Source organism: Athene noctua, chromosome 8 (genome assembly GCF_965140245.1).
Source record: "Athene noctua chromosome 8, bAthNoc1.hap1.1, whole genome shotgun sequence".
Lineage (NCBI taxonomy): Eukaryota > Metazoa > Chordata > Aves > Strigiformes > Strigidae > Athene > Athene noctua.
Window position 1 is genome coordinate 20296584 of NC_134044.1, and position 13142 is coordinate 20309725.

The following is a 13142-nucleotide window of genomic DNA, read 5'->3' on the forward strand; positions in this document are numbered from 1 at the left end:
GTGACTTTGTTCAACAGGAAACGTGTTTAGTCCTGTACGTCAAGTGAAGAGCCCTGCAGCATATCTTCATGAGCCCAGGTCCTAGCTGCCAACGTGTCTGATGCCACACGGACATTTCAGAAAATATATACGAGATGGTTATTACTGTTCCACAACTAAGTTAAAACGTGCTCCCTCCTGTAAAGCTCACCTTACCCCCTAATATACTGTATACCAAAATCCCAAACATTTAGATTTCTTTTTTTTTTTTTTTAAATGAATGTTGACAGAATGTTGACATCTAACAACTTCACTGGCACTTATGTTTTCAACATTTTTCTAGCTTTTCTACTCTTCAACTCTTTGACTCAAACCTACAAGTGCCAAATTATTTCATTATTTCAAAGTCATTAGACAAGAGTATCTTCAGGTAAATAAATATGTACACTTTTATGACTTAAGATAAATAGTAAATAGTCTGTTCTTCTCTTATTTATTCCCTCTTCCTGCAATAAATTCTACGGATTAGCTAACATATCAACACCACTCTGCTAACACAGTATACAAACCTGTAAAAGACGAGATTACCCTTATCCAAAGTTTAGCATATTAAGATGTTCTGGTACACTTCACTAGTGCGAATGCAAGTTTGCACTTGAATACTCTTCTTGGAAATTATACATTCCTTACAGAAAACATATGCTGTAAAAGCAACAGAAACCTGTCCCCAACAGCTGGGCTGGATCAGATATGAAAGCTATTCGGAGGGGAATCCTATCAAATAGTAACTAGAGGGAAAAATACAGACAGGTAATGAAGGCTGTAAAGCCAAGACCAGGAGCCTGGAGTTCTGGAGACAGCTAAAGAAAGCAGACCTGCACAGAGATGAAGGGAGCAGAGGGCAACAATAGACTCATGGGCCTGTAGATGGGGTAAGAATGGGATGTTGGCTGTGCTAAGGCAAATGGTACAGTTTGAGAGTCCCAGATATAACAATATGCACCGAGAGCCTTCCCTGTAAATAAAAACCTTTTTTGTGTTTTGCATTTCCCTAGTACTACATACAATCGTAACATCCTCTCCAAAGGTAAAAATTGTATAAACATAGTTAATCCGATCAGTTATTAGAATTAAAACATCTGTCCGAGCAACACTTCTCACATGTGGCTTAAGATTTCTGACAGTTCTTATAAAGCACAAAGACATGTATATATACATACACACACAAAACTGTTTACAAAGAAAAAACTTAAATGAGATACAACGGGCCCCTGTTAGTACCCTAAGATAAACATTTCACATGTTCCAAGAACAGGAGAGACAGCTACAGAGGAAAGAAGAACTCAGCCCATCTCCAGTTAGGCCTGCACCTGACCTGTGCTGCCTGATTGCCTCTTCACCCCAAGTTACAGAAGTGACAGTAAAGTTCAGAGGTAAGAGTTTCACAGGCATTCACAAGACTGCATTTCTGACTTACAGAAATCACATGGACACTTAAAAGACCTCCCTCAAAGGTAACTTGGACATTTTTTGCACACTAAACCTATAGACATAAAAATCGATCATAACATCATACTTGTATTTTAATTTGCATTCATAAAGGTATTCTCCTTTTGTATATCAACAGAACAGTAAGCACACTTGCACAACAAGGCGAAACTCAAGTTTAACCTGGTGCTATACTCCTTTTGAGATTTTTAATACATATTTAACAAACAACGAAAAACTGCGAGAGTCTGTTCATCAATCTGCATGCATTCTGCAGTCACAAAGGATGCGATCACTGGGTGGGCATGTACAAATGAGGTGTGACAGAATTAGCTGCTTACATTCACCAAAGCAGCTGTTTCGTTTCCTGTCCCTACAGTTTTACTTGCTTTCTCTGCTCTAGTGCTTTTGGAAACAGCTGCCCTGGGCACCACAGAAACTAACCCATGGTCTTCGCTCCAGATTAGTTTTTATTTAGTATAGTGAAGTGACTAGTTTCCATCTATTAACTCATTTTCCTTTTTACTGTTTTAGATAAGGATCCACAGGAGAGCTTCTGAACTTCATCCAAAGACTATAAATGAAGACCTAGAGAAACCTGAATCCTTTTTTCTTTCTTGTTGCAGTTTACAACTTCAACTGCACAGCGTAAGGCACTCGATGCTTGTGTTTCTGGTACCTTACCACTAGGTATGCAAGTGTAAAAATTCTGACATACAAGACAATTGGATTTGCATAATCACTTGTCACTCACGAACAAAACAAATTTCCCCTTTTTTTCCACTCCTTCCCTAAGTGCAATATGAAGTAAATCCCCTCAAGTTAGCACGCATTCTCCTGCTTTTAGTATTTTAATAAATACAGTGCTGTATTTCTAGACAGCTTTATTCTTCTTTCACCATCCAGTTGCATAACCCTTAAAATATGCTTAGTTTTGGAAAGGTTTAACAGAGTATTTTGTTCTAAAACCTTTCGTGTAGATATGATGCAACATGTAATTCACTTTAATACTTCAGTGAGAAAACACATTTACTGGAAATATATTTATCCAAAGTATTAAAAAGGTAACTTATTTACATGACACTGATAAACCAAGAATTTTAAAAGCTAACTTGAACAAGTTTTGCAGAGGAATCTCCCCAATATGTTGCTAAGTTTACTAAAATTCAGAGACCTATATTGCAGTTTGCCTGTTTTAAAAGTTAGTAAGTACTGAATTTAAAAAACAACAAAACCAAACCATCTCACCACTGCCTCCCCTGAGGTGTTTGGAAATCTAAGGTGGTATGTCTCACAGTGAGACAACTAACAGCTAAACACAATAGTCATTTCAAATTTTGCCTTGCAAAGGTGTAGCACTCTGAGGAAATACAGAGCGTTTCTTCCCACACCCCATCAAAGGACTTTTATCATCTATTTCAATTCACCACTAAAAATTCTCTAACTGTTTACAAGGTCAGCTTTCTGTTTCCTACTTTCCCTCAGTTAACCAAACAGCGATTAAGTCCCACAAATGTAGGTTGGTTGATTCTCCTAGCACCTATCTACACATTTTTAAACAATACGGTCACCTTAAAAAATATATTTTAAAAGAACCATTTTTTTGTATTAATTCTTGCTATAAAATATAGAAGTAGGTAAGGGTGGGATAAAACAAACAGGTTGAGTAATTATTGATATACATGAATGTTTTAGTCTTAAAATAGAATCAGCATTTGATAGCATTTAATGTACTGAACTCAGTGCATTTGAAGGGTTTCAGAACCCTGCGTAGACACACGTATGCTTTGATCTTTTTTGAGCAATTTTCTAGGACTTTGTAGCCAAATGCCTTTAGGAATATGTATCTATATACATTGAAAACAAACAACACTCACTTTATAGATGCACAAAACAAATACAAAAAAGCCTTAGCTGCACAAGTGTATGTACGCACTCAAAACATTTTCTGCTCTTTCAAAACACAACTGAAAGCAAATTAAATGGGCAAACAACTCACAAGAAATTGCTGCCTGAAATACATGGACCTTCCTGTCACGGCCTTATGAAGCTGAAATTATTCAACATGCAAAAAGCACTGTTAATTTTCATCATAAAGAAATTAAAAGCATTATAACCATGCTAGGAACTGTGATTATTTTAAAATGGATGCAGGAAGAACTAGATCTGTATTCTGAAAATTGAGCATCATGCTAGGGATGTTTTTTCCTAAAAAAAGCACGTCCAACACATGCTACTTAGGAGAAGCATTTGGCTCAAAAACACAGAGCAAAGCCAAGAAATAACCAAACTGAATTTATCTGCACTACAGATATCGCCCTCTCGACCCACTAATATTCATGCCTTTTCCCATCTCTCTCAGCACTGGTTAGTTCACCTTCAGCATGCATAAGAGTTGATGAGGAACTGTCCCTCCTACTCTACCTAATTTTGCTCAGCTGATTCCTTGCCCTGGACAATGGCTGCAGTGCGATGAACTCGTCACTTAAAGCAACTCTGTTGGAGTACATCTACAATTGGACAGAGAAGGGATGGAACATACATGTCAGTAAGTAGCAGCAGTAATTTTCTAAGAGAAAGACACAGGACAAGACATTGTTATTTAAGTGGAATACACATCATATACAGAACACAAGCCTAGTACCTTGAGGACAGCTCCTGGGATCATCACAGCCAGTTATTGTTTGGTAGCACCATTCGTAAGTATACCTTAGCTTTCATACTGAGAAAAAAGGCCTATACACTTTTACATCTATACTTTACCAGACATCTTTATACAGTATTACTTTCTCCATTCAATAGAGCTGTGATTTATATTTACCCGAAGATCTGTATTTTCATTCGGATTTACCTTGCTGTCCACTTCCTCCTATAAGAGTCTGTAACAGACCTATAGTCAGCTATTACCCAGAAGCTACTTCAGGGCAACAGACCTACAGTAAGATGGATGTAAGGCCAGCAAGAAAACTTGGAACACAGGGAAAAAAAAAAAAAAAATTACACAGGTGCACCTTAAGTACATTAAGGAAGGTAAAGTTAACCAAATTCATCCCTCTATACAAGTCAACTCATGCTTACCTGCCAAATTTTTAACATACTGGCTTCCCAAAATGGCACAGATTTTTTTTTTAAGTTGTTGTGACAGAATAGTATTTACATTTAAAAGTTTGTCTTTACCAGAATTTCTGAAGTGTTCCTCTCTCATACCAGTTAAATTTCTTTGCACTCTCATGAATAACTTAGCTACATGTAACATCTAACTGAGAGAAAGATTGACTATTAATGCTATGACCTTATACTAAATAAAAGATGTGAAATAAAATTCCTTATATACTAAGTAGAGTAAGAGAGATGCCTGCAGATAAAGTGAATTCTAGAGCACTAAGTTGGGTAACTTGCACAACTATTGTTCTCTTAGTTTCTGAAAAATTAAAACAATACGGGCAAGCATTTTCTGTTAAGAAACCTGTGTTTTGCTCACTGTTCCTGGGAATATTTTAGAATTTAAATGATAGCAGACAGAAACAAATACATTTAAACAGCTGTGATTTAGAAATCAGTGATTAGTTCAAGTAATAATTTATCTTGTCCAGGTAAGAATTTAAAAAGTTTAGTTTACAGTGACTATTTCCCCCAATAAGCAAATATACTAATTCAGTCCTACAATTAAAAATTAATAATTAAAAATATTCAGTTATGGAGAGGGTACACCTACACTATGAAGAATGCATTTGGGAGGGCAATATACAAAGTTCCATATTCATTCTTTCGATGACTTCTACAGAATATTCCTTAGCGTTTAGGATAAAGACATTCTCCAAATTCATTCTGTCTGAAAGTCAAGAGTCCTTTCCTCTGCTTTGAAACAGAAAGAAAAAGATTTACTAGAAATTTTAAACAAATCTAATGAGGTGTAATAATGAATGAAGCATTCTGTCACTTCTTGACAATAAATGTGCTAAGGTGGTCATCTGTTCATCTGCACTTACATCTCCTTCACAAGGACAGCTGATGAAATTCAGTGCGGCTGATTGTCCCATTAAAAGTAAGAGTGGGAAAATCTCAAGAAATTACACCTCAAGAAAGGAACAAACAGGTGCCTTTTCGAAAATATGTTTTTAACTATGATTTCACTATCAGACACACAAAGAGAAATCACTGAATGATGGCTGAAGCATTCCTGGTCAAATCAGATTTTACATACCTTGGCTTTGCAATATCAGGAATTAAGTTTTTTCCAAAAAAAAGACAGTATTCTGGTAAACATAGACTCTAATGCTGATGCTGTCAAATGGCAAAGCAGAATGGGAATAAGGAGAAAGAAGATTAAAAAAAAAGACTAATAGAGATGCACAAAGCAAAATTCCCATGGCTATGAATCAAGCTATAGCCACAGGAAAGGTGTTAAGACATTCATCAAGATACCTTCTTCAAAATAAGAAATCCGACTGTGACCTTGATGACACAACTGTAATGGAAGCAAACTGAGCCCAGAAATTCCTGAGAAGTGATAAAGAAATCAAAAGAATGCAACAAGAAGTATATGGATAAAGCTAGGAACTTTTTGTTTTTTAATAAAAGCACTTCAGGAACATGAGAAACCTCAACAACCATACTAATACACTGCCAGACAAAAACAGCTGATGTGAAGGAAGGAAAGGGAAGCGTTCAATAAATATTGCCACTAGTTTTTGAAGGAAAAAAGAACAGTAAGTATCATTACCTCTAGAATTTTTCCTAAATCAAGACTCCTTATTCCAAAAAGTCCAATAACATGCAATCAAGAGTCTTATCAGGTCTAGCTGAAGAGTTTTTGAAAGCTAGTGATTATTTACTTTGGCTTTTAGCTACTAAATTCCAAGACTGGAAAAAGCAGCTGATATTCCAGTTTTGAAAGGGGACTGACGGGATATTTGGGCTAACAATAGGTTTGTCAGCATGATGTTGATCCCAGGGAAATTAAGATAATGTCTCACATGGACTTTTTTTAACACACAAATTAGAAGGGTAATTTAAGTCAGTCAGCATGCACTTACATCGAAATAATTACAAGGTTAGATGCTAAAGGTAACTATTGATATAATGCAGTTAAGAATTCTGTATGGCACATAGCTCAGTGTAATTTGCATTAAGCAACTAGGATGCCACAACATTAATATGGCACACAAATGCACTAAAAACTGATAACAGGTTTCAGAACATAATTGTATATGGGATATCTTTGTCAACTGGATTCTTCATTCACTTTCATGTTTTTTTGGCCCTATGCTATTTGACATCAATGACCTGGAAAAAACCAACATAATCGCTTGCCAATGAGAAAATGATGCAGAAGATAACGGGTTACTGATGTATGTTATTTTGTAAACTGAATACAGCTGCGGGATTCACGATTTCTGTATTTGCACTGATGTATGCTGTGCTGGAATACTGTGTCCATGGGGGAAATCCAAAATTCATGATGGGGTTGAGGAATGATGAAGATTACAGGAGAAACACAAGAATGATTCAAAGACTGGAAAATAACTTTTTTGACAAAAGATGCAAGTCCAATCTATTTATCAGTGAGAAAATCAACTTGATCGCAAACCTAACCATGAATAAAACAAAGAACTGTTAACAGAAGGCTTTTCAGTTTAGCAGAAGTATAGAAAGATAAAATGCTGCAAACTGAAACCAGAGACAGTAACTCTCAGAACAATGGGTGAGGATGACTTCTCCATAACTGTCACTAAAAAGAACACGCTCAAACATAGAAGAGATATTTACTTAAAAGACAGACTAATTTCAACAGAACAATTCCACGGAGTTTTTGTAGCCTGTGTCAGGCAAAAGGGAGATTCAATTATCACAGCATATCTTTAGACCTCTTCTATGAATTCATGAAAATGCCACACAGGCAATTATCTTTAATGACATAATCAAATACGTGGCATATGATATGATCAAGATTTAAGAAATACTAATTAAAACAAGTCCTACTAAGGTAATTTTTTTAATTACTGTTTTCATCACATTTTAAGAACCATTCAGTGCCAATTACAGTTGAAGAAAGAGCTTCTAATACCTAGACAAAAATGAGAATAAGCTACCATCTTTAAAGCAGTACAAAAATGTATAGTATAATCCTCTCAATACAGCTGCAAGCTGAGATGCAAAACACCGACCCCTTTATAAGTAATTGTACTATTGTTAATACAGGTTACTTAAATATAAATGTTATTTCCTTGTAAAATGGTGTCCTCATTTTCTAATTTTAAATTAACAATTGTCTTTTGAAATGAGAACACTTTTATATGTTAAACATGACAACTATATAAGAAGATAATTAAGTATCACAGGAAAGTAATTAGTTTACAAGACAGATTTTAATAAACATGTTGTTTTAACTATTGATCGAGTTGGATACAAAACATAACATTACCTGAGCTTTTTCGGTACTTGTTGGTTGTAGATGTCTGTACAGCACTTTCTTCACAACATCAATAAACAAACAAGCAACTACTATGAGGATTATGGCAAACCAAGCGGAACCACTTGACAACAGCTGAACAAATACAAAGTACATGTCCTGGGTATGTAAAAATGGCCTGAAAAGTTGAAAGAAGGGGCAATTACTAAAAGGAATTTCTAGAAACAAAAGTACAGCACAGGCAGGATCAAGTGTATCTTATTTTACATCAAGTAGTATGTCTCTCAGGATGCAGAGTCACAACTGCATGGTATTCAAGAAGAAGTCTAGCAATCTGTTGGACCTGACCTGCAAAGAAACTCTCGGGAAGAAGGGTACCAAACATTGGAGGGAAACGTTCTGACTGTGTTGCAGGAAAGCAAACACCATCCTATCCCTCTAAGATCCCAAAATACAAGCAAAAATACATCACTGCTGGAAGCCCCAGCATTTTAATTTGTTACAAACATTTACCTATTACACAGCACCTTTGGGCACCTATCTACTTTTCAAAAACCAAAAATTCCTTTATAGTCACAGGCTGTCAGACACAATTAATGCCTGTCCTTGAGCACAGGACAGCTTAGCAGCATGGCTCAAATTTCTAAAAGAAACACTAAAAGCAAGTGGCTACTCTAGGTTTAAAAATTTGTTTTCTGACACCTGTCACAAAATTCAGAGCAAGATGGTAGAACATAACACTTCACTGTTTTTTCATAGCTTCATCTATCATCTGTGCTGTAGAAAGGAGAGGGGAGGGAAAAAAAAAAAAAGAATCACTCACCAGATAATTCCCCCGTAAAACAAGGAGAATATGAAATAAAATACAATGGATCCCCAAGTAACAAAATGGTTTATCCATGTCCAGAAGTGAGTTTCTAGTGCCATCTAAAACAAAGATAAATGAATTTCCTTTTTCCCCTACTTCACAGAAAATTATAAAATACCAGTCTGAACATGTTTATGAACTTCCAGCTCAAACACTAAATATTGTTATAGCATGCAAAACCTACAAAGAAAAATTTTAACCACCACTGAAGCCAAACATAAAAAAATCACTTATCTGGTATCCTCAAGAATCAATTACTTCTGTGTAACTTTTGAATCAATTTTAAATTACTGCTCTATTACATATTTGCCTATATGTCCAAACAGAGAGGAATTAGTATAGTCACATACCTTCATCGTAACAGTTATAACCATAACGGTGAAGACCAAAGTACCAAATGTCCAGTTTCCAAACATCTAAGAAAACAGCAAGGCAAAAATCATGGAAGAAAAAAAATAAAAAATCACAAGTATTCACGGTAACTTAGATTCTTCTCAAATCAGCTACACTAATAAAACAAGTCTGTAGACATAAGCTTGTGACCACTAATCATCATGAAAAAGCAAGGATACAACACAGACTACTAGAAAAAAATACAGATTATGATAGGAGCACAATTAATAACCCACAAGCCATCTTTCTTCTTAGTTCAAAACAAATCACCACGAAGGATACAGGAAATATGAAGGAAGTCCAAAACAGTAACATGAAATGATAGCAAAATGAAGATATCAATTTGATCAATTAAATATAAGCATCCAGTAGAAAGCAAACATTGGGTGGAAGGTATTCACTTTAACATAAGTGCAAAACACTTGGAGTTTAAACATTTCCAGATGTATTTTCAACGTGCAGCATCACCTGAAAGTTCACTTTTACCCCAAGCACAATTTCACAATTCAAAAATAATGGTGCCATTGTATTTTTCAAAGAAAATTCTATGGAAAAGACACTTTGTTTCAAGGCTAATAAACATAGAATTAGACTTCAATTCTAGAACGCTCTATCTGTTGCTTTTGGATTCTCTTGCCCGTGTAAATTAAATTATCAAAACTCTGAACAAGTTGTACAACAATAAAATCTCAGCTCTGACAACCAAGCAGGGATGGTGAGTTTGTAATCTAACACACATGCTACTCAGACACACGCTGCAATTCTACAACAGGTCCAACTGCTCTGCTCTTGTAAGCAGTCTGGGTGCTGAAACTGAAGATGTTGCTGTTTCATAGCTACTTTTGCCACTGACATACTGAACAACGACCAGACCCTAAACTTCCTATTTACTGGTAGCAAACTAAGCAAGCAAGGAGAAAGGTACCACATGCAGACAGGCAAAGTCATCCTAGAGTTGATTTGTTAGTACAGCACAGAGGCACAGAACTGGGATTCACACAGTTGTATTCCTTGTTACAGAGCTCTGACAAAAAAAATCCCAACAGCCTAATGATAGAACTCACAACTGCTTTTCTCATTGAGGCAGCCATAAGTCTAGATTCACTGATAATTTTAAATATCTTTGTTAATGCGCCTTCTGAAGCCTTCGATTTACTTTTCATATTTAGAGTAATGTTTAACAAGCAGCATGCTTGCTGTTAACTGCTGCAATAACAATCTTTAAGTAAAATTAGACCACTGCTCCTGAGTGACCTGTGAAAGAAAGTGTCTTTGCTCACACTGCTCTCAATGGTCACAGAGTTAGAATGCAAAACACGAACAGGTTCTTGCCACCATTTTATTTTTGAACACATTTACACTGTAGATGCTGCATCCTTTAATCTTGTGAAGTAACAGATACAATATTTTGTATCTTCTCCTATTCTAAACTCTTACCATTTGCCTGTTAGGTTTCAATATCTGACGACATGCACAGCATGAAAAAGGGGGGGAGAAAAAAAGAACTAAAAGATCAAGTTGTTGCACAATGTGTTGAGGTAAGCCTAATATATCACCAGCATTAACAAATTATTTACCATCTCTTCTATTCTGCTTTGCTCCAAACTGAGAGCTTGGAATGAAGATGTGAGGCTTTGCACTAACACTACCCTGTATCACACATTCACAAGAGGGATCACTTCTTGAGGGCTTCTTACAAGACATCCCTTCAGCAGTACATTAGCTTCTCTTGCCCTTAACTTTGGCCTTTTCAGGCACACATTAAATCTGCAACACACTTTATGCACCACAGATATTTTACTGCCACACACAGTTCTACCAGTTTCAACAACCATCTTTTAGCACAGAGAGGTAGAAGCTAGCTCTAAAATCTAATACTTTTTTTTTTTAAAGTCACATCACAGAAAACATGAGAAGCCAAAGGGCATTTGAAAGCTTTATTTCCAATATACTCATTCACCAAGTATATTTAAAAAACCCTAATGTCAATTTATACAAGAAACCATTAAAAGAACCTTCTCCATAAAGTCTACATTAAACACACCAGTCTAGACCTAACAGAATATAATTTGTTCCCCAAACTAACGTTTGTTATTAAATTCAATGAAAAAAGTCTGTTCCTGCCTTTTGGACGTTTACTAATCAATTCTGAAGTGAGGTGCTTTGACACCTAAGAGAGATGCACAGAAACACAGATTCATAGTGTAAAATTACTTCATTAGAAGAGTACTGAAGGTCCTTTACCAGTTCACAGGAATTTCAAAGTCACACAGCTTGTAACAAATGACAAGAGAGGACACACTCATACCTCAGTTGCAAGAGACAATTTAGTCTAAAGAATGTTAAAATAGCTGTATTTTTACCAAACACCCCACAATGAAATAGATATTCCAGCCAGCTGCACCACTCCCCCTTTATTGCTCCTTTCTCTGCAGGGATGCTGACCACCAGTTCAAACGCTCTCTGATTTTAGTCACTCAAGACAATTCTGGCCATTGTCTGTACATCATTATATGGAAACCCTTTTTCTGGCTAAACTTCCTGAGCTCATGTCCACTCCCTATCACCAGGTGACCACTGTGAATATAGCATGATGGTATTTTCATACCTTGTGCCCTAACTTGCAACTCTACCAAACACAACAGAAGAATCAGCAAGCACTTCATGTCAGGGATAAGAATGGCATAATGAGAGAAGCAAATGTATTTCTGCATTGCTACCCACGAGAGTGTTTTATGACAGAAAAATCAGTATCTAATCGCTCTAAGTTGTGTTAACTAACTCAGAACTGGGGAAAATGAGGAAACAGACTTGTAATGGTTTCATCCAAGCTTTAGAGTTTTTTGTGTATGATTTTCCTGTGAACTTTAACATCTTTAAAATAAAAAGTGTCAAATTAGTATTTGATTATTCATTAAGTTATTGTCTTAAAAAGATCATGGAATGAAAAGTATAATTTAGAAGCAGCTTGCACCACTAAATTTTTAAAAATCCCGAGTAATTAAAATAATACATTTTCAGGAGACGCTTTAAGACTTTTGGCAACTTTCAGATTTAAAACTAATTTTATAAGAGATGCTAAAGAGAAGCCAATGTTTGACATTGCAATTAAGTCCAACTCAAAATCAGTTTTGAATGAATTCTCATTTACTGAAGTTATAACATGATTTTGACAAAAACAGTATACAAAATTTAAAAGAAGTTGAAGACAACCATAATACATTTACTATCTTGAACGATATGTTCTTCATGGACATACACTTTCTGACAACACATCTTACGTTTTCCACGGTAAGAATTATTACTCAAGAGCACAAATAAATATTGGCAAAGTATATTCGGTAATTGCGTTGTTCATAAAAATAGCTTAGATTTTTCTGACACAAGAGGACTTTTAAAAAAACCCTAAAAAATATCACCAAAAATAAAGTGGTAGAATAATTCTTATGATACTGTACCTGGCCATTTCCCAGCAGAGAAGTGTCTTCTCCCATTAGAAGATACGAGCCATAAAAAAAAACAAATGCATGAAAGAAGCCCAAGATGGTCCAGTAAAGAAACGGTTTAAATCCCAGATGGGCATTTTTACTGATGTCTCTGCAAAAATAAAAACAAATTTTGGATTTCAGGTTGTCTTTATATAATCCATCAGCTATTCACATTGCATGACTGCTACTGCTTTGAATATATGTAACTTTCAGCTGTACCAAGATACATTTAACGAATGCTGACATATGAAAAAAATACATAAAACATGGGCAAAAAAAGAACTCTGAGCTCTCATGATTTGCCTCTGCTTTACACAAGGATCACCAATGGCAAAGAGCAAATTCAGAATAGCGCAAACTAGAATTCTTGTCCCTGGAAGTGGAATTGCAAGAGGAAGAAAACATCAGATCTCCTGATACTTGCCCCTTGTTCTGCTTAAAAGACCTTTAGGAAAAGAGAAACATCTAAGAGACGTCTCTTTTTTACATAAATACATACTTTTTCCCCTCCAAA

The 13142-nt window shown here is 35.8% G+C and overlaps 1 protein-coding gene across 6 annotated transcripts in view; it reads right to left on the reverse strand.

The window, feature by feature from the left end:
• Positions 1–13142, reverse strand: part of ATP11B (ATPase phospholipid transporting 11B (putative)) — a 69587-nt gene that overhangs the window by 12933 nt on the left and 43512 nt on the right. For 4 of the 6 annotated variants that reach the window (XM_074912531.1, XM_074912530.1, XM_074912527.1 and 1 more), the window contains exons 25-29: positions 12599–12737; positions 10578–10601; positions 9098–9163; positions 8703–8806; positions 7892–8057 (exon numbers count right to left, since the gene is read on the reverse strand). In XM_074912531.1, the coding sequence (XP_074768632.1) occupies positions 7892–8057; positions 8703–8806; positions 9098–9163; positions 10578–10601; positions 12599–12737 (499 nt within the window). Of the gene's footprint in view, positions 1–3891; positions 3978–7891; positions 8058–8702; positions 8807–9097; positions 9164–10577; positions 10602–12598; positions 12738–13142 lie in introns of all 6 variants that reach the window. The other 2 variants (XM_074912529.1, XM_074912528.1) reach the window with 1 other exon arrangement.